Source organism: Dipodomys merriami, unplaced genomic scaffold (genome assembly GCF_024711535.1).
Source record: "Dipodomys merriami isolate MVZ:Mamm:240054 unplaced genomic scaffold, mDipMer1.0.p SCAF_50, whole genome shotgun sequence".
Classification (NCBI taxonomy): Eukaryota; Metazoa; Chordata; class Mammalia; order Rodentia; family Heteromyidae; genus Dipodomys; species Dipodomys merriami.
The window spans coordinates 6,906,180-6,931,134 of NW_027206069.1; the positions used below are offsets into that span (position 1 = coordinate 6,906,180).

Sequence of the window (24,955 nt, forward strand, 5' to 3'; positions counted from 1 at the left end):
CTAGTTAACAAGAGGTTACTGGATCTACCTTCTCACTTGTGGCTAGTAACCACCCTGCAGCTGCACATAGTAATGGCCAAAGCTACTAATTACTTGGCAGGCACAAGGTGTGGTCATCCATCCATCTGGCCATTCATCAATCCATCCATCCTTCCATCTGTCTATCCATCTACCCACCCATCTGTCTGTCCATGTATATATCCATCCATCCATCCATTCTCTCCATTCATCCGTCTGTCCATCCATTTAACCATTCATCATTCTATCCATCAATTCATCTGTGTCCATCCATCCACCCATCCATCCTTCTGTCCAATCATCATGTATGCATCCATCTATCCATTCTCTCTATCCATCCAGCTACCCATCCATCTTTCTATCCATTCAACAAGTAATCTTTTTTGGGGGGGAGGGAGTTGGTTATGGGGCTTGAACTCTGGGCCTGAATGCTGTCCCTCAGCTCCTCAGCTCAAGGCTAGCGCTCTACCACTTGAGCTACAGTGCCACTTCCAGTTTTCTGAGTGTTTATTGGAGATAAGTGTTTCACGGATGGGCTGGGAAGGTGGCTCAGTGGTAGAGCGCTTGCCTTGCATGCATGAGGCCCTGGGTTCGATTCCTCAGCACCACATAAGCAAAAAAAGAAAAAAAGCCAGAAGTGGCGCTGTGACTCAAGTGGTAGAGCGCTAGCCTTGAGCTGAAGAGCTGAGAGACAGTGCCCAGGCCCCGAGTTCAGGCCCCACGACCGGACCCAAAAAAAAAAAAAAAAAAAAAAAGAGTTTCACGGACTTTCCTGCCCAGGCTGGCTTTGAACTGCGATCCTTAGATCTCAGCCTCCTGAGTAGCTAGGATTACAGGTGTGAGCCACCAACGACCAGCGAACAAGTAATCTTTAAACAGCTATTATTTGCCAGATTCTGTCTAGTTCACTGTGATGTAGCAGCAGGACCATGGACAAAAATGTGTTATTACCCCGTTAGAAACAAGAAACGGTCAAAATAATTGCTGAACACCTTCAACATGCCAGGCACTGTCTGTAGGAACTAGTAATAAAACAGTGTCTAAACCCAATCAGGATTTGAACTCAGTAACCAATGCTGCTTTCCAACACTGCTCATTGTCTGACACTACAATGTCTACAATGAAATACTATATTCCAATCCTGTGCATACTTGCCTCAGTGCCTTTGCACTCTTCCTAGCTTTCATAACTGCTGCTCCTCTCTGAGAAGCAGGCCCAGCAGCCTGCTTCAGACTGCATCAAGCATCTCCTAAAACCATGCCTTTATTTGAGTCCTTCCCATTATCCATGAGCTCTTTGGGAGGAATGAGCCTGGGTCTGATATAACTCCATTTCCTCTGACTCCTGACCTACTCTGAGGTTGCCATGGTGCTCAGTGAGCCAAGTGAGAGAAAGAGTTGGTGGATGGATGGAGGCCAGATGGTGGTGGGGAGATGGATGATGGATGGGGGGATGGATGGATGGTGGATGGTTAGATGTGTGGTTGAGTAGATGGTTGGACGGATGGATAGAAGGATGGTGGATGTGTGGGTGGGTAGATGGATGGACAGATGGCAAGTGGTTGGATGGAAGGATGGTGGATGTGTGGGAGGGTAGGTGGATGGACAGATAATGGATGGATGGCAGATGGTGGATGTGTGGGTGGGTAGATGGATGGACAAAGGATGGATGGATGGATGGCAGATAGAGGGAAAGATGGTAGATGTGTGGGGGGAGGGGTAGATAGATGGAACAAACTCAAGAAAGCCTAGGGAAGCCAATTTCCAGGTTAGAGGAGGAGAAGTGTGGAACACAGCTGAAATGGATGATGGGAAGTCCAGCCAGGCACACTCAACTGACCACAACTGTATAGAGACAGTCAGAGGAGAATGTGTGTTCGGTGAATACGCCCTCATGATCAAGCCAGGGTCAGCCAGAGAGGTCAGGCCAGCCTCTGTGTGTGTGTGTGTGTGTGTGTGTGTGTGCACAAGTGTGTATGTATACGTGTGTGCGCGCAACTCAGGGAGAGAGCAAGGAATGCTTGGCCCTAAGACAAAGCCTAAGAAACGGTTCCCCGGCTCGAGCCACCTCTGGCTATCAACCAGAGTTGCTGTGTCTCAGCACCTACACGTGCTGACACTGAGTCACGCGAGAGTAGCAGCCTGCAGCAGACCCTGGCTTCCTGAACCACTTGGGGGAAGAGCCTGCGTGGGTCTCCCCGGTCCCCTGGGACCCCATTCTCCACCTTGCACAGAACGAGGGCTCACAGTCCCTTGGTGGATCTTCTTCTTCACCTTGAAGTCTGATGATAAGGAGAGTTAGTTTGCTGGGTGTTGAGCAAGGAAAATGTAAACAGGGATATAAAGAGGGGAAGGGGGAAAAAAACCCAGCTCCTGATACTAACACGTAAGGGTAAATTAATCAGCATCTCCCCTTGCTCACAGAAAACACATTTTTTTTATTAGTTGTGAGAAAAATTAATTCTATCACACTAGACTTTCCACAGGAACGCAAGTCATCAGGAAGCGCTGGGGGAAGAGAGCAGGGGACGCGGACCAGGCCCCTGGTGGGTCCTCCACCAATTCTTCCTCTCTCCACGGTGCTGCTGCCTCCCCCTCCTCCACCCCCCAGTCCTGGGAGGGACCAGCAGGAAGCCAGGGGAAGATCTGGGATTCTGGGTGCCAGCTGGGCTGTCTTATACACCAGCCTCCTCCTCAGCCTCATGGGAGACCACGGACCCGTGACATAGACTCACACTGGGTGTAGGTCAAGGCTTCTGGTTGCAACAGTGCAGTAGAAATGAAGACTGAGTTTGTGTCTGACCCTGAGATGACATCCACTGAAACACAGTGACCTGTGCAGGACTATTCACTGCACCATCATTTGTTCATGCAGACATACAGAAAAGGGAAGGAATAAGCTACAGTCTGCCCTTTTAAGGGAGTACTAGGCAGCTGTGAAGGATTGTATAAACTGACACTGTTACCTTAGGAAAGAAAGTGTGAAAGGTTAGTTATAAATGCAAGATTATTTATTTCACGTTAGATAGGGGTTGCTCGGGAGTAGACTACTAGCCCAGAATTTGTGAGGCCCTGAACTCCATGTCCCCATACTGAAAAGAAAAACATAAAGAAGATGTAGGTGTATGTGTTCATTATGTAAAAGAAATACAAGAGCTGGGTCTGGTGCCACATGCCTGTAATCCCAGACTGAGACACGGAGGCAGGAGAACTCTGAGTCAAAGGCCAGGCTGGGTTACATAGTGACACCCTGTAGAAAAGAAAAGGGAAGGGAAGATGAGGGAAGAGAAGGAAAGGACTGCAGAAGAAAGGAGAGAGCAGGGAGGGGAGAGGAGATGAAAAGGAAGGGAGAGGAAAAGACAGCAATGGAGAAGGGAGAGGGGAGGGGAAAGGAACAAAGTACAGGAGGGGCAAGCTAGAAATTCAAGACTGGTTGTTCAGAGTAGGAATGGGAAAAGGGATGAGCCAGCAGGCAGTGACATATCTGTTGGAAGCATAGAAGTGTTTCACACACCTTTTGTACCCATCACAGGAACCAATTAAAACCAGCTGTCATGGTGGTGAATCTCAAGCAGCCAGCAAACAAGCGGGCCAAAGTATTAGAAAAACAAGGCGGCCTGGAGAGGGCGGGAAAGGCAGCACCAGGGATGGCTCAGCCCTCGGCACCAGCCTAGAACCAACGAAATCCAACTTAGCTAACAAGGGCTCACTTGTGGGTGTTGGAGAAGGGGGGTTCAGAGAAGAAAAAGGCACCGCAGGGCCGGGTAGGATGCCAGTGTGGGCGTGCATCCATCCAAACGGCCAAGGCTGAGAAAGGCGTCCTTCAGGGATCTCACTGCCGGCTTGACCCCCACGGAAGGGGTGGCTGCACCACCAACAGGCATGGTCTATGTGGGCACCGTCTCGTGTCCCACAGCTCACCCCGGGGCTCAGCGCTGGGACCCAGTGCCTGACAGCCATTCCCGGCTGTGGCCCAAGAGGCTGCAGGGCAGCGGCACCGCCGGGCGCACAGCCAGGACCTGGGTCTTGGTTTGGATAAGCCATTCTCAGCTGCAAGGAGCCAACGCTCCTTGGAGAAGTGGCTGGTTCCAGGACAAACGACGACACACCTTGAACACATGGCAAGACTTAAGGGTTCTGCTCCCCCCCCCCCCCCCCGCGCTCCTCCACGCCAGACACTGTATTTCAGGCAGATACAGGCTTTGCCAGGACACTTGGAGCCCACTTCTTAGGACCAGGCCTTTGGCTGAGCTCCTGTCCCAGGGCCTGATGGGTGATCTTAAGCCTTTCATGTTTGTCCCTAATCTGCCAGGGACTCATGTCCTTCTGGGAACTTGTCAGGTTTCAGCTGCCTGGACCTCCTCCTCTCCCACTCTCAGGCCCCTGGCTCTGCCGATCACTGGTGCATCAGCCATTACCTCAAGTAGCTCCACAGACCTCACATGTCTGCCTGCCACAGTGACTCTTTCCCAGCTCTAAGGAGAGGTGAGTCCTGGACGACTGGAGCTTCCAGACCTCAGGACTTGTCTGCCTATCAGGCAGAGCCCAGACCTACTGAGATCCAGAATAACCCAGTTGTGCGCAGTGACTTCCAACGCATCCAGTCCTGCAGAGACTTGCTCTCCACATCCCCACAGCCTTGAAGTTTTCCTCCCACCAAGAGGCAGAGTCTGAGCTGGGCCCTCCCAAGGCTCTGTGAGAGGCTGAGAACAGGAGGATCACAAGCCGGCACCAGCAGCTCAAGGCTGAGATCTGAGGATCTCGGTTCAAAGCCAGCCTGGGCAAGAAAGTCCATGAGGCTCTTATCTCCAATAAACCACCAGAAAACTGGAAGTGGCGCTGTGGTTCAAGTGGTAGAGTGCTAGCCTTGAGCTGAAGAGCTGAGGGACAGCATCTAGGCCCAGAGCTCAAGAGCCACCACAGACAAAAAACAAACAAAAAAGAGAAAGAAAGAAAGAAGGAAAGAAAGAGAGGAGGATCACAGTTCAAGGGCAGCCTGGACAGATTTGCCTGCCTGGGCTGGCTTCAAATGTTCAGATCTCAGCTTCCTGAGTAGCTAGGATTCCACATATGAAGCCTGGACAGCTGCCTCAAACCCTCACACTTTAGGCTGGTGTATGAAGATGCTGGTTGAAGAGGCTTCAGGAAAGCAGGCTTTTCTTTCAAGCAGCAGCAAGGGCTTCTGGTGCCAAGTGATGGACAGGAAGATGGCACCTTCTCTGGGGGAAGCCAAGCGTCCATCACGGATGTTCAGCAAAGTGGGGACAGTAATTCTCTGAAGAACTGTGAGACCATAGGCCTCGCTTGATGCATTCGTGATTTGTGTTCAAAGATGTGCATGTGTGTGTGAAGGAGCTTATGTTTTTAAACTGGTCTTGGGGCTTGAACTTGAGACCTGGGTGCTGTCTCTTGTCTCTTTTGCTCAAGACTAGCACTCTATGACTTGAATCACAGCTCCACATCTGGCTTTTTTTTTTTTTGGTGGTAAATTAGACATAAGAGTTTCATGGGCTTTCCTGCCCAGATGGCTTCGAACCCTGGCTCCTCAGATCTCAGCCTCCGTGGTAGCCAGGATTTCAGGTATGAGCCACCAGCCTTCCTTCTGAGTTCTCTGAGACCCAGCGGGTGTTTCAGGGTGGTGTGTGGGTGTAAAACTCTACTTCCCTCATGAGGACAGCCCCACTCAGCTGTGCTGACAGCCACCTCCCACTTCCCGTCCACTATGTGTGACCGCACACACTCGGCCCAGATGTTGGTGCTGTCCACATGGATGGGCCAGGCCATCTTCTGAGCACTCAGAGTCCAGTGATGGTTTGAATCCTTGAATCATTGACAAACGAGGGAAGGGAGCCAGCCAGGCAGAAGACGGTGCCCGAGGCTCACAGCTGGTCCCACAGCTGGCGGGGCTGGAGAGAGCCAGACTCCAACCCACACAGTCTGGGACCAGGCCATTCTCTGAAGTACTTCATTGGGAGGCTGCCTAAGCCTCAGTTTCCCTGCTACAGAATGAGATAACCCTATCTTCTGCCTAGATTCAGCAAGGGCGGATTCACAGGCTCTCTGGCACCATTTTCCTTAACATTGCGAGTAAATGCTATTTATTCAGAAAACTATATTGTTGGATTTTTTTCCCTTCAAATCTCACAGAGGAAAGACAATGCTTTTGAAGAACAGTCAACTTAAGAGTCCCTTCTATTCCCAGATCAGAGACAGAAGGAGCAAGATCAACAGTAAAGGGCTATAGATCCTTTGTTCTTGGTAGCTACTCCTTGTTCTTCATGGTTGGTGCTCAAGGTAAAAGGGATGTGGCCAGAAGTCCTGTTAGGAATCAGCACCCTATCGCCCGGGATCTGAGCACCCTCATTTCTAAGCCCCCTGGGGAGACCTGGGCTTTGCCAAGGAGGTAAAACAGATCTCCTGGGCTCAGGTCTTACTGAGTAAACATCTTGGCCATACCAGCCGTGGATCAACAACCTGTATTTCATGAATAATTTTCTTTGACAGGCTGAACCTGTCAACACTTCACTTACTCTGGAACATTTGCATTTTAATGATACTTTTTTCTGACATGATCAAACATCTGGATGGATTTTACCATCTCCTTTGATACAAAAATTCCCTCCTTACATATGGATTAGTGCAAGTGTGTGTGTGTGTGTGTGTGTGTGTGTGTGTGTGTGTGTAGGCTGGAAATACCACCTTCTGAACCTCTGAAAAAGGAAGGGGTGACAATGTCCTAGAAGAATTATACTTACTACCTGACTCATGGAATTGTAACCGCTCTGTACAACTCCTTAATAATAACAATAAAATTATAATTAAAAAAGTCAGACTTACAATTTTGGTCCATCTTTGTCTAGAACAAATAAGGACCATGAAAAGGATTTTCTTATAAACCACCATCCATGGAAAAATACACACATCCTATCAAGCCCTGCTCAGTCCAAACTCCTGCTACTCTCTCCCTCAGTCCATCCCACATCAACCATCCTCATACCCTTGCTCTTCTCTGAAAGTACCAGCCCTGGGCCTTTGCATTTGCTGTTTCCTCTACTGGAAAACACTTTGCCCAAACTTTCAGATACCATGTCCTAGGCAAGTCTTCCTGTCCAGATCCTCCATGCCTCTCATTCTCTACCTGGGCCACTACTATACTTCATTTCTTCAAAGCACTGGTCTCTACTTAAACGCCATACATACTTGCGTGCGTGCGTGTGCATGTGTGCGTGTGTGTGCGCACGCTGTGAGCACGTGTGCATGTGTGTATGGCATATATCTTCTTCACTTTGAAGAGAAGCTTCATGGGAATAATCTTGTCCCTGTCTGCAGCCCCATTGCCAAGAACAAAGCCAAGCACCCTGGAGAGGCTCAGGAGCAGGTGAGTGAGGAAGGGGGGGAGGGAAGGACGGCATTGCGAGGAGGCAGGGCTGAGTCCTCTGGTGGTCAGGAGCCCCAGTCCATGGGATTCACTCCTGGGCTCTCCATTTTGTAACGTACATTCCGGACTCTCTTCCTTGACACCCTTGTCACAGGCACCTCTGTGGGGCCTTGAGGACCCCCACAGTGTCTGTTCAGTGAGGGTCTGGACACAGCAGCAGACTATCCCCTTGTCCCTGACGTCAGAAAAGAATGAACATTCGACTTTCTCATTTCAGCATTCAGCAAACCTTCCATTTCTTCCTTATTCTCAGCACCCCAAGGTCACACAGAACTGCGTGGGAGCACTTCAGGGCAGCACGAATGGCCACCACCTCCTGAAGTGTTCGTTCGGTAAGCAATTGCTCCTGTCTGCTCTGGCCATCCAGCCATCTGTAAGTGAATGCCCCTGTCTTCTCTGGCCATCGGGTGGTCTGTAAGTGAATGCTCCGGTCTGCTCTGGCCGTCAGAGAGAGCTCTTCCCACTTGGACCCATATGGAGCCACAACACAGCCCTGCTGTCTATCTCTGCTAAGCACAGGCCTCTTGAGGCCATTCCTGGGTTTGTCTCCTGCCCACCCTGGGTTAGAAAATAAAACATCAATAAAAAATTACTGATAATAAAAAGCATCCGAAAACATAGGCAATAACAAACAAGCAGCCAATGGCCCCTATCCGTCAGATAGCGTCAACTTTATCCAGCCACACACCAATGGGCCGCACTTGGCCTCCACAAGCCTCCTTCTCGGAATGAGGTTTGGGGTTAGCGGCGTCACCGCACCTGGCGACAGGCTGCCTCTCCTCTTGGCTAAGAACTATTTGCTAATGCCCAGCACAACTTGGCCTTCTTCCTAGTCACCCCCACTGGCCACGTTGTCAGCAGTGAGGATGGCTGACCTGGATTAGTGCGCACTCCGCGCTCAGCATCGAACTCACTACCTGGCTCGCAGCCTTGTGTTGGAGGTACGAACTGTGTCTCATCAGCCAAAGTCGGGAGTGCAGCGCCCAGTCCAGTGCCATCTCTGTTCCCGTCCTCCGCAGTTTCCCTATCTTGTTCCTGCTCCCTGAGTTCAGAGCCTGCTGGCTCCTCGCAGCAAGCAGGGTGGCCTGCATGCTTCCCGAGTCTCCTTGTCGATGTGTCCCCCCCCTGCACACAGCAGAGACCAGGCCCCGTTACATTGGGATTCTCTTCTCCCTTGTATTTAAGCAGTTCTGTTCGTAATGAAATGAAACACTGGGATAGAGAAAAGCCCCCAGGAAGTGGCTTATCTTGGACCCACAGGATCTGAGAAGTTCTCCAAGCTGGAGGACTCTAAGTGATTCTGTTGTTCCCTCCCTCCGAGTCAGAACATTCTAGAAGAGAAGATTCTTAGTGGTACAAGATGAGATTAAGATGAGCTAAAGGGCCTGTGGTGGGTGTAGGGACCACACTGCCCTAATTTGCACTGTGATGCTCTAAATGTGTCCCCTGAAGAATCTGTACCTTGGGATCCTGTTCCTGAGGCCACAGACTCAAGGGGAGGGGCCCTCTGGGATGTGAATAAGCCACTAAGCTGTGCGGAAGGCTGAGATCGGTCTGACTGAAGTTCTAGGTCAACCCTGGGGCAGGGAAAATTCACAAAATTCCATCTACATGAAAAGCTGGGCATGGTGGTGCATGCCCGTCATCCAAGCTAGGACAGGAAGCATAAAATAGAAGTGTGGTCAGGGCATGCACCTGAGCAAAATGGGAGATGCTATTCCAAAGTAACCAATTGGAAGAGGTCTGGAAGCATGGCTCAGAGGTAGAGCACTTGCCTAGGAAGCAGTAGGCCCTGAGTTCAAACCATCAGAAAAAGAATATTGACGAGTAATGACAGAATTTTTTTATCAAGCACAGGAAAGGCTGGGTAGAAGAGGCGCTGCTGGTGTGGGACTCAACTTTCCTTTTTTATGTTTAGATGGTGCTCGTGAGGAATGAGCACAACAGAGTCGTGGTGTGGATGAAATGAGTTTGTAGGAGAAACATCCCCAGAATGGTGCCACGGAATTCTCAGGTTAGCCAGGAAAAGACGCTGGTGTTATAGTGAGAGCAGTACCGAGGTGAGGCCACAGAAACACGGGACACTGCCCATGTGTCACTCACTAGCTGTGTGTGTGTGTGTGCATGTGCGTGTGTGTGTCTGTGTGTCTGTGTGTACCAGTCCAGGGGTTTGAACCAGGAACTTTTTCATTCAAGGTGCTACTCTACCACTTGAGCCACGGCTCCACTTCTGACTTTTTGGTGGTTTGGAGATGAAAGTCTCATGGACTTTCCTGCCCAGGCTTCTTTCTCGCATCTCAGCTTCCTCAGTAGCTAGGATTACAGGTGGGAGACACCAGCACCAGGCTCGTTGGTCATGGGGCCTGAACTCTGAGCCTGGGCGCTGTCCCTCAGCTCTTCAGCTCAAGGCTAGTGCTCTACCACTTGAGCCACAGCACCACTTCCAGCTTTTTCTATTTATGTGGTGCTGAGGAATTGAACTCAGGGCCTCAGGCATGCAAGGCAAGTGCTCTACCACTGAGCCATCTTCCCAGTCCATCAAGGAACATTTCTTAATGTCACTGAACTTGGGCTTTCTCAACGATTCAATCATTGAACGAATTAACAAATTAATATTTAAAATTTATAAATTTTAAATATTTATTTATAAATTAAATATTTAGTGCCAACCTAGGGCCGAGGTCTGTATGCCTGCTGCTGATGACTGAACAAATTATTAGTTTGTAAGGAACTGACCAAGGCAGAGGCTCTTTCTCAGAGGATGCTATGATTGACAGGTGATGTGACCACCATCAGACCCTGGGTGCCGCTGGAGCCAGAACACAGAGATGCCAAGAACACCTGAGGCCAGGGAGAAGGTGGCAGCCGAGAGAGAAGAGTCAGGAGACCATTCCACGGGAGAAAAACAGCACATGCTGGCTCATCAAAGGGAGACACCAGATCTGAAACAAGTTCTGAAGTCCGGGGCTCAAGAATGCTCACCCCAGGGGAAGGTGCTAGAAAACTGTGCTGGGGTGACCAGAGGCCAGAGGCTGTTCCTAATTGTCCATGGAAGGGCTTTGGCGCCCTGGCAGAATTCCCACTTTGCAGAAGAGTTGGGGGGTGGGGGGTGTTAATCATTGATGATGCCAGAGCAGGAAAGCCGTGAGACCTGACACTATCATGCATTGGGAGCCACCTTGCAAGACGGGGGTTGACGCTCCCCATCACTGCCTGCATTTTGTCTTCCCTATTCACTCATTTCACAACTCAGCCACCTCTACCCTGCCCCACACTCATCACACACCAAGTCCACACAAACATACTATGCCAAAACGAGCTATGTGCTTGACTGAACTAGCACGCAGTCCTGGAAATCTCCCCCCCTCTCCCCCCACAAGCAAGGCCTACACACAGATCTTCGTGTCTCACCAGCAGACCTGGCCTCTGGTCCTCCCCCTGGCCTCAGCAGGCCTCGCCTGGCTCTCTCCTCCTGGACATGGGCACAGATCTGCCCCTGTGCCCCTGTACCAGGCTCACAGCGCCCTCCTCCAGGAGCAGCACACACCTGCCCGGTGAGGGCTGAGTTTTCTGCACATTCCCCCAGGACGGCACTCATTAGCTTTCTCAGGATGTTGTCTGCCTGTCTTCCTGCCCAGTCCTCCTAAAGACCCTCAGCTGCAACCCAATGCCAAAGAGAGATGCTCCAGAGATGTGTGTAATGGGAAGACATTCCTTAGCATGCATACGCTGATGAACCGGGGGCCCTTCAGGCCTCTATAATCTGTGTCTGCATCTCCCCACCCCCCTACTCCTGCCCCCCTGCTCCCCAAGCCCATCTAGGCTGCCTGAAGCTGGCAGGCTCCTGAGTACGCAGAGAAGCAGGTCAACCTGTGGGGAAGCTTGTTCTCTCCAGCGAGGACTTGGTGTTTTATGTAAAAGTCTAACAATCTATAGACCCACGGCGCTGCACCTGCACAAGGTCACGGGCCCGCTTCCAAATCTCCTCTCTCACTGGACTGGGAACAATTTCCACCAAGGGGGAAGGAAGGAAAAAAAGAAAAAGAAAGGTTTTCAAGAAGTGCAGCTGCTGCCTGTGGCCCGGGCACATCCAGTCCCTTGCTGAGACCCGGGGCCGTGGTCTTCAGGATGAAACGCACCCTGCCCGCTCTGGCCCTGCAAGCCTGGGGGCTCAGGGCTAAGGTCGGGGGAGGAGTACCCCAAAATACACGGGGCTCCAACAGGGCATGGCTTGATCTTATTTGTGGGTTTCCCCAAGCCCCTGCGCAGATTTGGCTCACGGCATGTGTTCAATAAGAGCTCCTTAACACCAACAGCTCTGCCCCACCCCCCTCCCCTCAGAGAGCAAGAAATTTCTAGAAAGTCCTCAGAACGAGGTTCCTTCTTTCCCGTTTTCTCCACACACCTTCGCAGCACCCCACCGCCCACACAGGAATGTGCTAGAGCCTTTTGCTCAGCTCAGGAGATCCAGCCAGCACCCATCAAGCCTCAAGAAGAGGAAGCCGACCATCCGAAGCGGGCAGCAGCGACGTGAGGCTCCCGTGCCGTCACCGCGGCGTGGGCATCACCCGGGCACTGGCCGGAGCCCCCACGTGAGCCTCCTCTGGGTGGGACCTTAGGCCTCTTGCAAATGAGGGAGCAGACCCAGCAAGGTGGGACAAGAACTCACATGGTTGGGCCACATCCAGGCTGCCATCGGATGCACCATCCGTGAGGGGCTTTCAGAATCACGGGTGCCCAGACCCCCACCTGAGACCCTAGTAGGACACCAAGTCCCAAACCCTCCCCCCCCATTTTAAAGGCTCCAGGAAGAAGATCCTCATTTGCACAGTTGGGCTGAGAACTCTAGCACTTGAACAAGCTGAACTGAACACCTACTATACCTCTGGTCCTCTGCTGGGGAATCCTGTGCTCTTCTAGAAGCATCCACTGCCACAGGGAGGCATCCAGGCAGCTTTGGGCCTCAGGGTCACACACACAGGAAGTGAGGGCAGACCCTTCCCAGCTGGCACATGCCACCAGGGATTCGACTCAGTGGCACCTTTTTCCTTAAAGGGGCAGGCAGACAATTATTTTAGTCAGGTTGCCTCAGACTCCCATCCCTTGATACTCTATAAGTCTCCATCCTCTAAACCTAGCTGTTCCATGCTAGGCAGCCCAAGCACTGGCACCATCTTCCACACCTTCTGTGTCTCTCTCCTCTAGTTTTGTCTCATTGATAGCAGACCATTGCTTAAAAGACTCTAGAGGAAGCTGGGCGCCAGGGGCTCATGCCTATAATCCTACCTACGTAGCAGGCTGAGATCTGAGGATTGCAGTTCAAAGCTAGGAGAAGTCTGACTCTTACCTATAGTTAATCACAAAAAGTAGAGCTGGGGGCTGGGAAGGCAGCTCAGTGCTAAGAGTGCTTGCCTTGCATGCATGAGGCCCTGGGTTTGATTCCTCAGCACCACATAAACAGAAAAAGCCAGAAGTGGCGCTGTGGCTCATGTGGAAGAGCACTAGCCTTGAGCTGAAGAGCTGAAAGACAGTACCCAGGCCCAGGGTTCAAGCTCCATGACTGACAAAAAAAAAGTGAAGCAATGGCTCATGGTAGAGCACTAGCCTTGGGCAAAAAAAGCTCAGGCACAGCACCTAGGCATGGAGCTCAAGCCCCAGTACACACACACAAACCAAAAAACTCTATAGAAGATCCCACAGGGCTGGATGGACGGCTGGGCAGAGGACACAGCGCCTCTACAGGCTGACACTTGCAACTGCAACAAGGTTTCCTTCCCCAAAGGCACCTTTCCCAGGGGTGGCTCCCAGCAGGGACACAGGGCCACCCATCCCCATGGCAGACAGATGAGGTGCCCTCTTCCACACTGATCCTCAGTCAAGTACCTCCCAGGGGGTAATGTGAGCCACAGGCACTTATTCAGGGCCTGGTTTTAATCTGCACCATCTCACCGAACGCCCCGACAGCCCTGCACGGTTCTCAGAGAGGAAAGAGAGGCGCCCAGGGGAATCGCCCAGTCCCCAGGCTGTGCCACACGGTAACTGAAGCTGCAGACACGTGATGGCTCCCACACGCCAGAATCCAAGAGGAAGGCAGCGGCGGTGGCGGCCACACAGCGTTCTCACAGGAAAAACAGGCTGCTTCCCCCCAACCCAGGCGGCCCCGGCCAGCTGGGGTCACAGACACCCTCACCACCAGTGTGCCAGGTGCCGCCAGCCACCCTGAGGAAGGGGACTCACGCAGCGTGGGGCGGCCCTGCCACCCCAGCAAACCCTGAGCCCGAGCTGCTGCCCACTCACAGTGCCCAGACACGGGCAGTGCTCCAAACAGATGCCAAGGCGGCACAACCTGTCCCCGCAGCTCCGGGCTGGCAGAAGGCTCCACGCCTCTTTTGGGAGAGGGACCAGAAGACACGGAGCCCACTGGGAGAGCTGCCAAGACAACCTGAGCAGAGGCCCGAGGGCCAGACACACTGCCCACTCGTGGAACCTCTCAGGGCCCCTTGGACACAGGTCCGAGTCCTAAACTGCCCGAGTCTTACTTGGCAAGGTGGAATGGAGTTAATCTGAGATGACACTGGGTTAGGGTCTCTACAGGAGCAAGAAGAGGAGAATCGCACAGACACACGAAGCGAGATGAGGAAGATGGAAGAGGGAGGGAGCGAGGCAGCTACAAGCCAAGGAAAGCCAAGGATGGCTGGCCACGGCTGTGAACCGGGAAGAGATGAGGGCTGACCCCTGGGGACGCCCAGCCCCACGTCTGTCCACGTGGCCGCCACGCACGGCAGCCCCCACACACACTCAGCTCTGCAAGGCTGCGCTTCACACCTCTTACAGATGACGGCAAAGGCAGAAAGAGCAGGATCAGCCAACATGAGTGTTTGACTTTGGACTCCCTAACTGTAAGAAGGCAGAAGAGCTCTGTCGTCTGTGGAACTGTGAAAAACAAAAAAAAACCAACCCTGGGAAACTTACACAGTAAGGACACAAGGCCCGCTGCAGAAACCCAACCCCGGAGCTGTGCCCTAAGGGATAAGCTAAGTCCCCGTGCAGCCCCAGCCACGCTCCTTGTCCATCACTGGTCCACTGGAGTTGCTAAATGTGTGCCCATTACAACACCGATTGCACGAACCCCAGGACTCTGGTGGAGAATGGATAGATTATTCTAAAAGCTGCTGGTTTTCTCCCAAAAGAAATCAATGCTCAAAAGCCAAGGTTATTTCCGCACACCACCCCAGCCTGCATCTTTGGACTCAGAGGAATGGGGTAATGGCCGGGGCTCCTCACTCGTGCTCTGAAACTTCCATGGGGAGGGGAGGGGCTGTTTCTTCAGAAACCAGTCAGCTGGAGACTGTGCACAGGCCCAGCCTCCCCTTGATTTGGAAGACTTAGCCAGCGCAGACTCCTAATGTGCACATTTTAGCTAGCCTCCTTGCTGCCAAAGGACCGTCTTTCTAAGTCACAGACTGGATCACGCCATTTCCTTGAACCCCAAGCTTGGCCGGCTGTGGACACTGGCAGGTCTCCTTAACAGTATCCTGCTACTGTTTAAGGGACCTCCAGGAACCGCAATACCACCGCTCCCTAAACCATTCTCAGGCCAAGGACCAAAGTCGTAGCTACGGCAAAATGAGAAAAACAAGGATGGAGTACTTTTGACTGATTATCTCTAATGAATGAACTCATCAAAAATAATTACGTGAAACAAATCTGAATATTAAGGTTTTCCTCTTTTCAAAAACGGTTTATCATGTGATGCTGATAGCAAAGAAAGATGAAGACTTAGCTATCGTACGCCAGCTCCTTGGTGTAGCAGAATGCCTCATCCATACCCATCCACAGGGTGGCAAGTCACCCTAAGCCATGACACAGACCTGAGGCAAGGGGGTTGGAAGGTGTCTTTGCTGTCACCCAAACCTGTACACCTTCACCGGTAACCTGTTCCACTCACAGCCCCAAGGGACCGTCCTGCTCACCACAGAACCTCTGGCCCATCAGAGCTGCTGGGACCCGGGACCCCACCCACTCAGGCCTCTCTTGATAATGGTGGAGGCCACAGAGAGACAGAGGGAGTTGTGAGGTCACAAAGACTTGGGGGGCAAAGGCTGCCACTTGGGGGGTGATGATTGTTTGACCATGTGTTCAGAGGAGAAGGCAAGGAAGCCAATGTTACAAGAGGTGGGAGCAGTATGAGATGGCCAGGCTGGGGACGCTGGAGAGGGGGTACCCTGGTTTGCTAGATGCTTTCCTAATTAGCATTCCTTCCCGGTACAGCCAGGCTATCATTCTTGCTCTGCCTTCCACAACAAGCAGGTTCCCTAAAGAAACACCCTCATACCTGCCTGCAATGCCCCTTTGTTCGATCTGTTTCCTTGCCTCTCTGATCCTCTTAGTTCTACACGAGCAGAGACCAAGCCGGTGGCCCTTGGGAAATGCCTACAAGCGGCCTGGCACACAGGTTCTTCCCTAGATGGATGACTGGACGGTTCTAGCCTGGCTCAGGGTATGTGATTCTCACAGCCCTCTGTGCATATTACTGAGATGGGGGCTTCTAGCTGCAACCTCAATAGAAGCCTCTCTCCACGCTGCCAGCTTTCAGAAAGGCAAGGGGCAGGAGTCCACGGCTCTGCTCTCACCGACAAGCAGGGCCAAAGTCCCTCTTCGCAGGGCAGTGAAGGGTCTCCCTTGTGAATGGCTGAAAGCCAGGAGGGTCAGGGTGGCAGGAATAGTCGGGAGGCTGGGCTGGAAATGGAGAGAGGAAGTTGGCAGCTCAGGGGCTGGAGAGAGAGCCTTGTCCTCAGGAACGGGGAGGGAAGGAAGGCAAGAGGGGAAGGGAGCGGGGGGAGGGAGGAGGAGGCAGGCCCCACCCCGGCATCTGATGCTGTAGGCACCGTGCTCACGCGGGACCCATAAATCATCTTTCCATTTCTTTTTAAAAATCAAAAGGGAAAAAATGACTTAGGAGGAAAATGCTTTAATATCTATAAACGTATCATATCTGTGTATTCTTCATAGTAACTTGTGTACCACAAAACATAGACTGCGTATCCCTTCCTCCCTCCTCCCATTCTTCCCTTCCTTTCTTTCCTTGCTTCCCTCCCTCTTCTCCCCTCCCCTCCTCTCTCCTATCCTTCCCTCTCCTTTTCCTTTCTTTTCTGGATGAATTAAGTTGTATCAATGAAGTCAAAAGTACTCAGGACCAAGAAAGTACAGACCAGGCGGCAGGTAAAAATGGAGGTAAAGAAGATGGGGTGAGGGGATGAGATTTACTCCAAGATCAGAACCAACGGCTCTTACCCACAGAGGTGACCCCAGGCTCTTTGGCTCTGCTTCCTTCTTGAGGCAACAAAAGGAAAGCCAACAGAGCAGAGGCCAGTGCCAGGACCTGCGCTCTCCATGGTGCTTAAAGCACGCTACAAATGCTTCCACATGCTGCCCATCGAAAGACCAAGTCCGACTGTCCCCACCTCTGCCTATGGCTGACAAGCCTCTAACTGTATACCAGAGGCCAGGCTCGCTCACTGCTGTGAGTGCACCCTGAGCCACACGGGGGAAGCAGAGTTATCCAGCACACATCCACACTGGCCGGAACTCCAAGTGTCCATCCTCACAGTGATGCAGCGGCCGAGGCAGTCCGCCCCTCCCAGTCCCACGCTGGTCACACACCTCATATCCCAAACCAGGTGCCAGACACATAAGGGAGGGACTACCAGATAGTTCTACCCCAGTCAACTCCAACATGAGCTACTAGGTGATACAGTGGGGTACTCAAGTTGGAAGTCACCGTTTGATCATTTGTTTAAAAAAAAAAAACACAGGTTATCAGCACTGTGGTAAATATTTACATGCTAATCCTGCAGCGTGTGCTCAGGGCCTGGGTGCTGTCCTTGAACTTTTATGCTGAAGGCTAGCACTCTACCATTTGAGCCACAGTCCCACTTCTGGCTTTTTCTGCTTATGTGGTGCTAAGGAATTGAACCCAGGGCCTCATGCATGCAAGGCAAGCGCTCTACCACTGAGCCACTTTCCCAGCCACGCTCTCCCTTTTCAATTTTTAAATTAGCATCAACTAGTTCTGGGGGGGGGGTTCATTTGACATGTCCATATATGCATACAGTGTACTTTGATCACTCACCCTTCCCTTCTCAAATCAAATCTCAACCAGCCTCAGTGTTCCACTTTCACACATGTAAAGTATTTCCACCATAGTGACCCTCCTTTTCTCTCTGTTCCTCTGTCCCCGCCCACTAGTAACCACCCCTCAGACAGAACATACCTCACCTTCCTAACGTCGTTCTGTGAAAGTGCACACTGGTAACAAGAGGCTTCACGTTGGTATTTCATACATGCATATACTGTACTTTAAGTCAGATTGTTCACAAGAATTACATGAAAAGTATGTGCATGATCCTTAATGAGTTTACCTATGTTTGTCTTGGAGAAGTTTCTGTATCAGCCACAAATGCACTGAGCCTTAACTTCTTCATGTGTGAGACAGGAATGACATCAAAGCTAACATCACCAGGGAGCTGTGGTCTCGATGAAGCTTAGTACTTTCTGCAGAGACTTCTAATAGTGTCTGCATCACAGTGAGCACCCACAATATGAAGGTTCCCGTCATTCATCGCCATCTGGATGCCTTTTTTTGTTTTCAGAAGAGGAAAGCAGTACTTGCAAAGTAGATGGGTCAAGAGCCAGAAAGAGAGAATGAGCTTGGACTTAAATCCAGATATTTCTAAGACTCCACCACTCTGCAAACAGCTTCAAGGAACAAGGGCACAGCCCAGAAGCACTGACAGCCCAGAGGAACCTGCGGAAGAGCTGCCACACCACTGGAGGACTTCGAGACAGAGCTATTGCTCAGTTGCAGGCTGGAGAACCCGGGAGGCACCAGGTGCTTGCCCGGGAAAATAAAAGGAGCTGAGGGGTAGACACTCAAAACTGTCTTCCTCTTAATCGCCCAGGAGGACAGCATGGTGCCCATGTGGTTTTTCCCGCTGCTTTACACCCACCCCACCTCACAGAGATCGTTTCAACCACGTCTTTCTTTAAAATATCAGCCAATAGCCAGGTGCTGGTGGCTCAGCCTCTAATCCTAGGTATGCAGAGGCTGAGATCTGAGGATTGCAGTTTGAAGGCAGCCCAGGTAGGTCAGTCAGTGAGACTCTTATCTTCAATTAACTACAAAATAAAAGCCACAGTGGAGTTGTGGCTCAAGTATTAGAGTGCTGGCCTTGGGCGAAAAAGCTAAGGAAAACACCCAAGCCCCAACTTCAAGTCCTACCACTGACACCAAAAAAAAAACCAAACCAAACCCAAAACAACAACAACAAAATCTGCCCCCAAAGTGGTGAAATATGCCATTTTTCCAGCAAGTGTATTACTTCTGTCCAAAACTGCAATGGTATATGGGACATCATGATTATTTACCTAACACACAGACCGGCCAAGTTTGGGTGGAATAATCCAGGGCAGCTGGCCTACAATTCACCATGTTCTACAACACCATGATGGATGTATCTGATGAGTGAGAACCGGCCTTACAGGAGTGGCTGGCAATGCTCTTCTCCTGTTTTGAAGTCTGCCAGCAGGATCAGCTGCTCCTGCAACTGGGAAGACCTACCCGAGGAGGTGCCACACAGCTGGCAGGGCACAGTCCCCGCCGTGGAACAGCTGGCCGGTCCTGGAGCACATCCCTCTCCAGCCACCCTTCATCCAGTCACTACCAGATGGGGAGGGATTCGCAGGTGCCAAGAAAGCCCCCCTCCCAGTTACTGGGGCTTCAGAGGGCAGGATTGAGAGCAGAAGGTCAGCTACATCAGCATCAGCAGAAGTGATCTGGGTTACCGCAGGGGTATGCACAAGAGCTTGGTGATGTGGGGTGTGTGGCTTCCCCAGGACCCAATGATGCTGTCCAGGGCTCTGAGTGCTCCAAAAGAAAACACAAAGGCATCTCAACTGAGCCACACCCAGATCCTGGCAACCATTCGGCTCCCTCTGACAGCCCTCGGTGCCTAAAACATCCGCACAAGCTTCAAAAAACAAGGAGCGAGACAGGGCCCGCTAGCCCTGGGCATGCCCAGCCGCCTGGCTCCGAGCCCGCCTTCCACGAAGAACAGGAAGGAACAAGTGAAGGCCACGTCCTCCATGCTTATTGGCAACAGGGCATCGTGAGCACACACTGTCCATCTGCAGGTGGGTATGAGCCAGCCCTGGGCACCGGCCAGTCCCAGAGATCACAGCTGGCTCCCGAGTGGCCCGTGCCCCACTTAGTCACAGTTCCCAGCATGACCTTGGGTTGCATGACATCTGTAGGCTCTGCTTTGGTGACTGAGTGCTAGGTGGGGCTGGTGGCTGGCAGGGGCTGCATTCCATTCAGCTGCCTGATGGGAGACAGGGTCCTCTAGAACGGTTCTGCAAAGGGAAGCTAACTGCCTGGGTGCTCTGCCTGAGACCACCAGCCCGCCTTGAGGAAGACTCTTGGCCAGAGCCACACTTCCCAGAAAGCAGCTAAGAATTTGCCCATGGGCTTAGGGAAGAGTCTTTTTCCTCCTCTGCTGAGCAGGTTTGCACAAGAAACTTGTTCTGCCCAGCACCTTCATTTCAAAGCAAGGGGTCCGAGTAGGCCCTCTTCTTCCCACCCATTCCGGTCACCGCTGGTGGAGGCTCAGGGAAGCTGGCTGCAGCACATGCCCTGGATTTTCTCAGCTGTGGATGTAGGTCTGAGAGCCTTGTTTCCAGGCCAGGAGAAGCCTGAATGCATTTTGCAGAGGCGCAGGGAGACCTACGGCTCGGTGAATCAGGCTGGGACACTGCCCGCTCCATTTCCTGTTGGCCAGAGTTCCTAAGGGCTGGGCAGCAAGCGCTGGAGCCAGCAGCTCCCTGGCTTTCTTGGTGAGCCCCAACAAGGTCGGGAGAGCTGGGGTCTGGGTGGATCAACACAGACAAGCCCGAAACAATGCAGTCAAGAGAAATGGTACTGGAGATCACACCAAGACCACCGCCCTGCCTTCATTCTTGCATAGGATTCTTGAACATTTTACACATCATTACTATTCTCTAATACCGAGGCTACAGGGGACAAAGGGAACGGTCATAAATCAGGGAAAACAGCTATTGTCTTAAAACCTCACCCCTGTTCAAACACCCTTAAGTCACCTGTAGGAAACACTGCTTAAGTTCATATTCAAGTGTCACTCCTACCTGAGTGCAGCCTTGGCCTGCCATGGCCCACAACTGCAGCTTACCGCACCCCAACCCTCAGGTCTCCCCATGCTTCCTCCACTCTCCCTCAAACTGGGAATTCACTTCTCCTTTATCTCTGCTTGACCAACTTCAACTCATCTCTCAGGGCTCAGATATTATGCCCCCTACTTCCCCAACTAGAGCCCCCTTTCTCAGCCCTCTCTGGGTGTGGCAGTCATACTAATTAGCTACCGGAAGTTACATAACAGGCTTTTCCAACTGTCTATCAAAAGGGGATCACCTCCTTCACCTTTGTCCCCCACAGCACCCTGCCTTACGGTACATCAGCACCTTGCGGGCACAGGCAATGCAGCCGCCACAAAATGGCGGTCAGAGAGACGTTGCTGCCCTGGGTAAAGGTGAAGGTGTTTGTGATAAAATGTGTTTGCGGCCTCTCTTCAGCTGCTATACTGCTGGGTAAGCTAGCTTCTGGACAGCCAAATACAAACTCCCCAGCTGACCAAACATTCATCTCAAAGACCCCACATCTTTACCAGTATGTGCTTGCTGGGCCTCAGAGGTCAGTCTCTGAGACGGTCACACTGTAGCTGCTATTTCTGAGAGTGGTTTGCTGGGCCTGGACCCCAGGAGGGCCACTGTTGATTTAAAACAAAACTGACCAGGGTGACTCTTCATTAGTAGAAGACAAAGAAGCCAGAGCAGTGCTCTGCAGACTTCCCAGTTCCCTCAGCATGGAAACAAGAGAGAAAGATCTAGAACCTCACAGATGGGAGGTAGCTGGTGGCCTGTGACTGTGTGGGGGAATGGTAAGGCCCCTGAGGTATACAGCAACTGGATCATCTAGCCCAAGAGGGACTCGGTCTATTTCTAGAAACTCCCTCCAAAAGAGATTTCTACAGCCATGTTGATAATCCAGTCCAGTGATGAGTCACTCTGTGACATCAAGCCTGGAATTAAAGAGCTGCTTCCACGCCAGCCTCCACCGTGACAGGGAGCCTGGGAGTGCAGGTCTGCCCCCGAGGGCATAAGGCCGTGGGCTTCCAAGCAGCAGAATGATCCCCTCCCTCCCGGCACCCCACCACCTTGGAGCCCACAGCCCTCAAAGGGAAGGCCTGGTGGCTGGATGGCCTTTAGACACGTTTTGGAGGCAGAAGCGAGGAGGCAATGTGGAGAGGAGAGGAGATTGCACAGGCTACTGCTGGAGATCTGGAGGAGAGGGGTGTTCCTTTAAAAGGCCCACCCTAGGCCCCCAAGGGAAGATTGTGTGCGTGTGTATAAATATATATAATATATAAATATGTCTGTATATATAATACATGTATATATATATATATATATGAATACACACACACATTCTAGACCCCTATTTTCAACTGTTCTGACTCAGCAAGCTGGCAGCAAAGCCCCAGAATCTGCATTTCAATAAGCTCAGAGTGACCCCTCCCACTTTTGTCTGAGCAGTAGAAGGCCCCAGTAAGAATTATAGCTTGTCCCCAGACACCCAGGCTAAGACAAGAAGCAGGAATGACCAACAAACCCCCAATTGCCAACCAAGGCTAAAACCAACACACACACCCCAGCCTACCTCCAGGTCCTCTATACTCAGCATGAATGGTGTGGCAGGTGCAGGGGCAGGGGAGCAGGACATGACATGCTCCGGCCACCCAGGGAGCCTCCAAGCCCAACAGTGCTTAGCCCAGGCTGGTGCTTGGGAAGAGTTTACAGAGCTGTTGACAGGTGAAATCTGTCAGATGGGAGAGTGAAGGGCTTGGTCCTTGTAACCAGGTAGGACCAGAGAAAGAGGCTCACTGCGGGTGGCAGAGAGAGCGCCAGGCCCGCACAGATGGACACAGCAGCCCAGAGGGGGGTGAAGCTGGGGTTTCCTCGAGCTCCACCTGAGGACAAGTGGCCCTGGGATAGAAGCTGCATCTGCAGGGTCTTTTTAGATGGAAGCAATGTTGATCTTGTTGGCAAAATGATGGAGGCATGATCTCTACTCTTTCTTTGGGGAATCAGGTCGATTTTTCCACTCCCGCTTTTCAGATGGGAAAAAGGATGCGGGCGTTCATTCCTACCTCTAGATTTTCACTTTGTAAAGCTGGGCTTCAGTGTTCTTTTTTTTTTTTAAAGAAGTATTCAATAAAAGTCCTCTCAGCAAATGAAAGCAAAGTATAGACATTTATGAATCATTTCAAGCTCGAAATGATACTCTCTGGGCACGTTCATTTTATTTACAAAAACGCAAACCAAGACTTGTCATTATTAATCATTAAAAGATGATAACTGTCGTTATCATCCATTTTCTGAATTAAAAGGCCTCATGAATCTGGGGCTGGAAGGGGGGGCAGGGGCGCCTCAAGGCCAATCAAAACTTGGATGGTTTCTCTGTGGCAGGATAAAGCGGTGTGTGCCAGAACCCAGGGATGATAGGAAAACGCCTTGGGCAGTCCCTAGTTGCTCTTTAGCTCCGTGATGCTAAATGAGGCACACATCACAGCACATCGCAGGTTATTGAGGGAGTGAGCCAACTGGGAACCCGTGGACCCCCAGAAATATCACCCTTTCGCCTTGGACTCAGGCTTCCAACATGCCAGTCCACTGCGGTGTTTAACCCAGCAGATACTCAGCCACAACTCTCCCATTCTACCAGGAGGAGCTGGAGCAGGGGCAGGAGTTAGCCACAGAGTCTCATCTCCATTGTGCTTCGGCCACACTCAAAGGCAACAAGAAAACAATAAAGTGGTTTGGTTGAATGTATTTGCAAGTGGACGTTAGAGCACATGTACTTCGGGGTTACAAGTAACTGAGGTTAACACAGATCAGAGGCCCTGGATTCACTGCTTCCAGATCTCTACTCTTTGCATAGCTACGTTTGCATTTTCTACTTTGTAATTAGCATACAGAGTAGAAAACTGGCCCAAGGCGGAAGCTTCCAGGCACCTGCCTCTTTTCTCGAAGTCTAAGATTTGGGTCTCACTGGAGACCTGCCATGATCCTCCTCATTTACCACATCAAAAATCCATGCTGACTGCTGTGGTGTAGTTTTACGGATCACAGATGAACCACAACAGTTTTCTAATCATCCTATCTACTTTCTTTCATGAATCACCAACCACCAAACTTGAGGCTTTGACATACAAGCAACTTGGCAGTCCACAGGAGGACTTTGTTTAAGACATCACTAGAAATCAGGTACTGGTAGCTAATGCTAGCCACTCAGGAGGATGAGATCTGAGGATCACAGTTTGAAGCCAGCCTGGGCAGGAAAAGTCTGCAACACTCTCCTCTCCAATTAATCAGCAAAAAGTTGGAAGTGGTAGAGTGTTACCTAGTACCCAAGCTCTGAGTTCAAACCCTAGTACTTAAGACAGACACACACACACACACACACACACACACACACACACACACACACACACACACACACACACACACACACACACACACACACACACACACACACACACACACGAAAGACAAGGGGAAGGCTAGCATCAGCTAGAAGTATTTCCCACGGCAGGTGAAAATAACCAGAGGAAAAGGGAGTTTCCAGACCTGGGAATGGCTGATAGGCAGCTCTGTATACCCACCCACAAGGGACAGCAGCTGAGTGCCAGGAGGCATCTATACTCCTTCCAAACTCACAACTTGCTCCTAAGAATTCCTAAGGGCGGCAGGTGACCCTGTAATGCCTTACAGTAATCTCTGTCTGTTCCTGTTCCACACTTTGTTGACTGGGAAGATGAAATGGCAGGCTTCTTGAGAAGAAACCATCCTGGGAAGGCTCTTGTTCTGTATGTTTGGTTGTGCCCCGTCGGGAGGGTGTGGGGCAGCAGTGTGGGCCAGGGCATGCCAGGTGTCAGCCTTAGACCATTTTCCACAGAACCCAGGATCACATGGAGTGATCACAGTGGAGTTATTTTAGCTTTCCCAAAAGAACTACCAACACTCACCTTTTTTAATGTTATACTTGGCTTGTTTCTTAATCTCTTTGGGAATGAACAGATCTGACAGCACGTAGTTAAAATAAATCTGAGGCGCTGAAAAACAATGAATTCAGAAGGCTATCACTAGCTCAAGAAATAGCTCAATCCACCAAACGCCAAATCTTCCCTGTGCTTTTTTTTTTTTTAATGCCATGGCATTCTCTAAAGATGGAAGGGGAAGGGCACAATTTGCTTACCTGACATAACAGCAACAGTAGAAATGAGGTGTACACAAGACTGCGTACACCTTAGCAGTGTACACGTACAATCTCGCTGGATTGTGCCATTTGAGAACGGTGTGAGTCTGAGCC

At 51.3% G+C, this 24,955-nt stretch overlaps 1 protein-coding gene across 4 annotated transcripts in view; it reads right to left on the bottom strand.

The window, feature by feature from the left end:
• Positions 1-24,955, bottom strand: part of Tunar (TCL1 upstream neural differentiation-associated RNA) — a 41,506-nt gene that overhangs the window by 12,028 nt on the left and 4,523 nt on the right. For 2 of the 4 annotated variants that reach the window (XM_069997636.1, XM_069997638.1), the window contains one exon: positions 24,612-24,698. The exons of the other annotated variants lie outside the window; for them this stretch is intronic. In XM_069997636.1, coding sequence (XP_069853737.1) covers positions 24,612-24,698 — 87 coding nt within the window. The remainder of the gene's footprint in view (positions 1-24,611; positions 24,699-24,955) is intronic. 4 annotated transcript variants of the gene reach the window in all.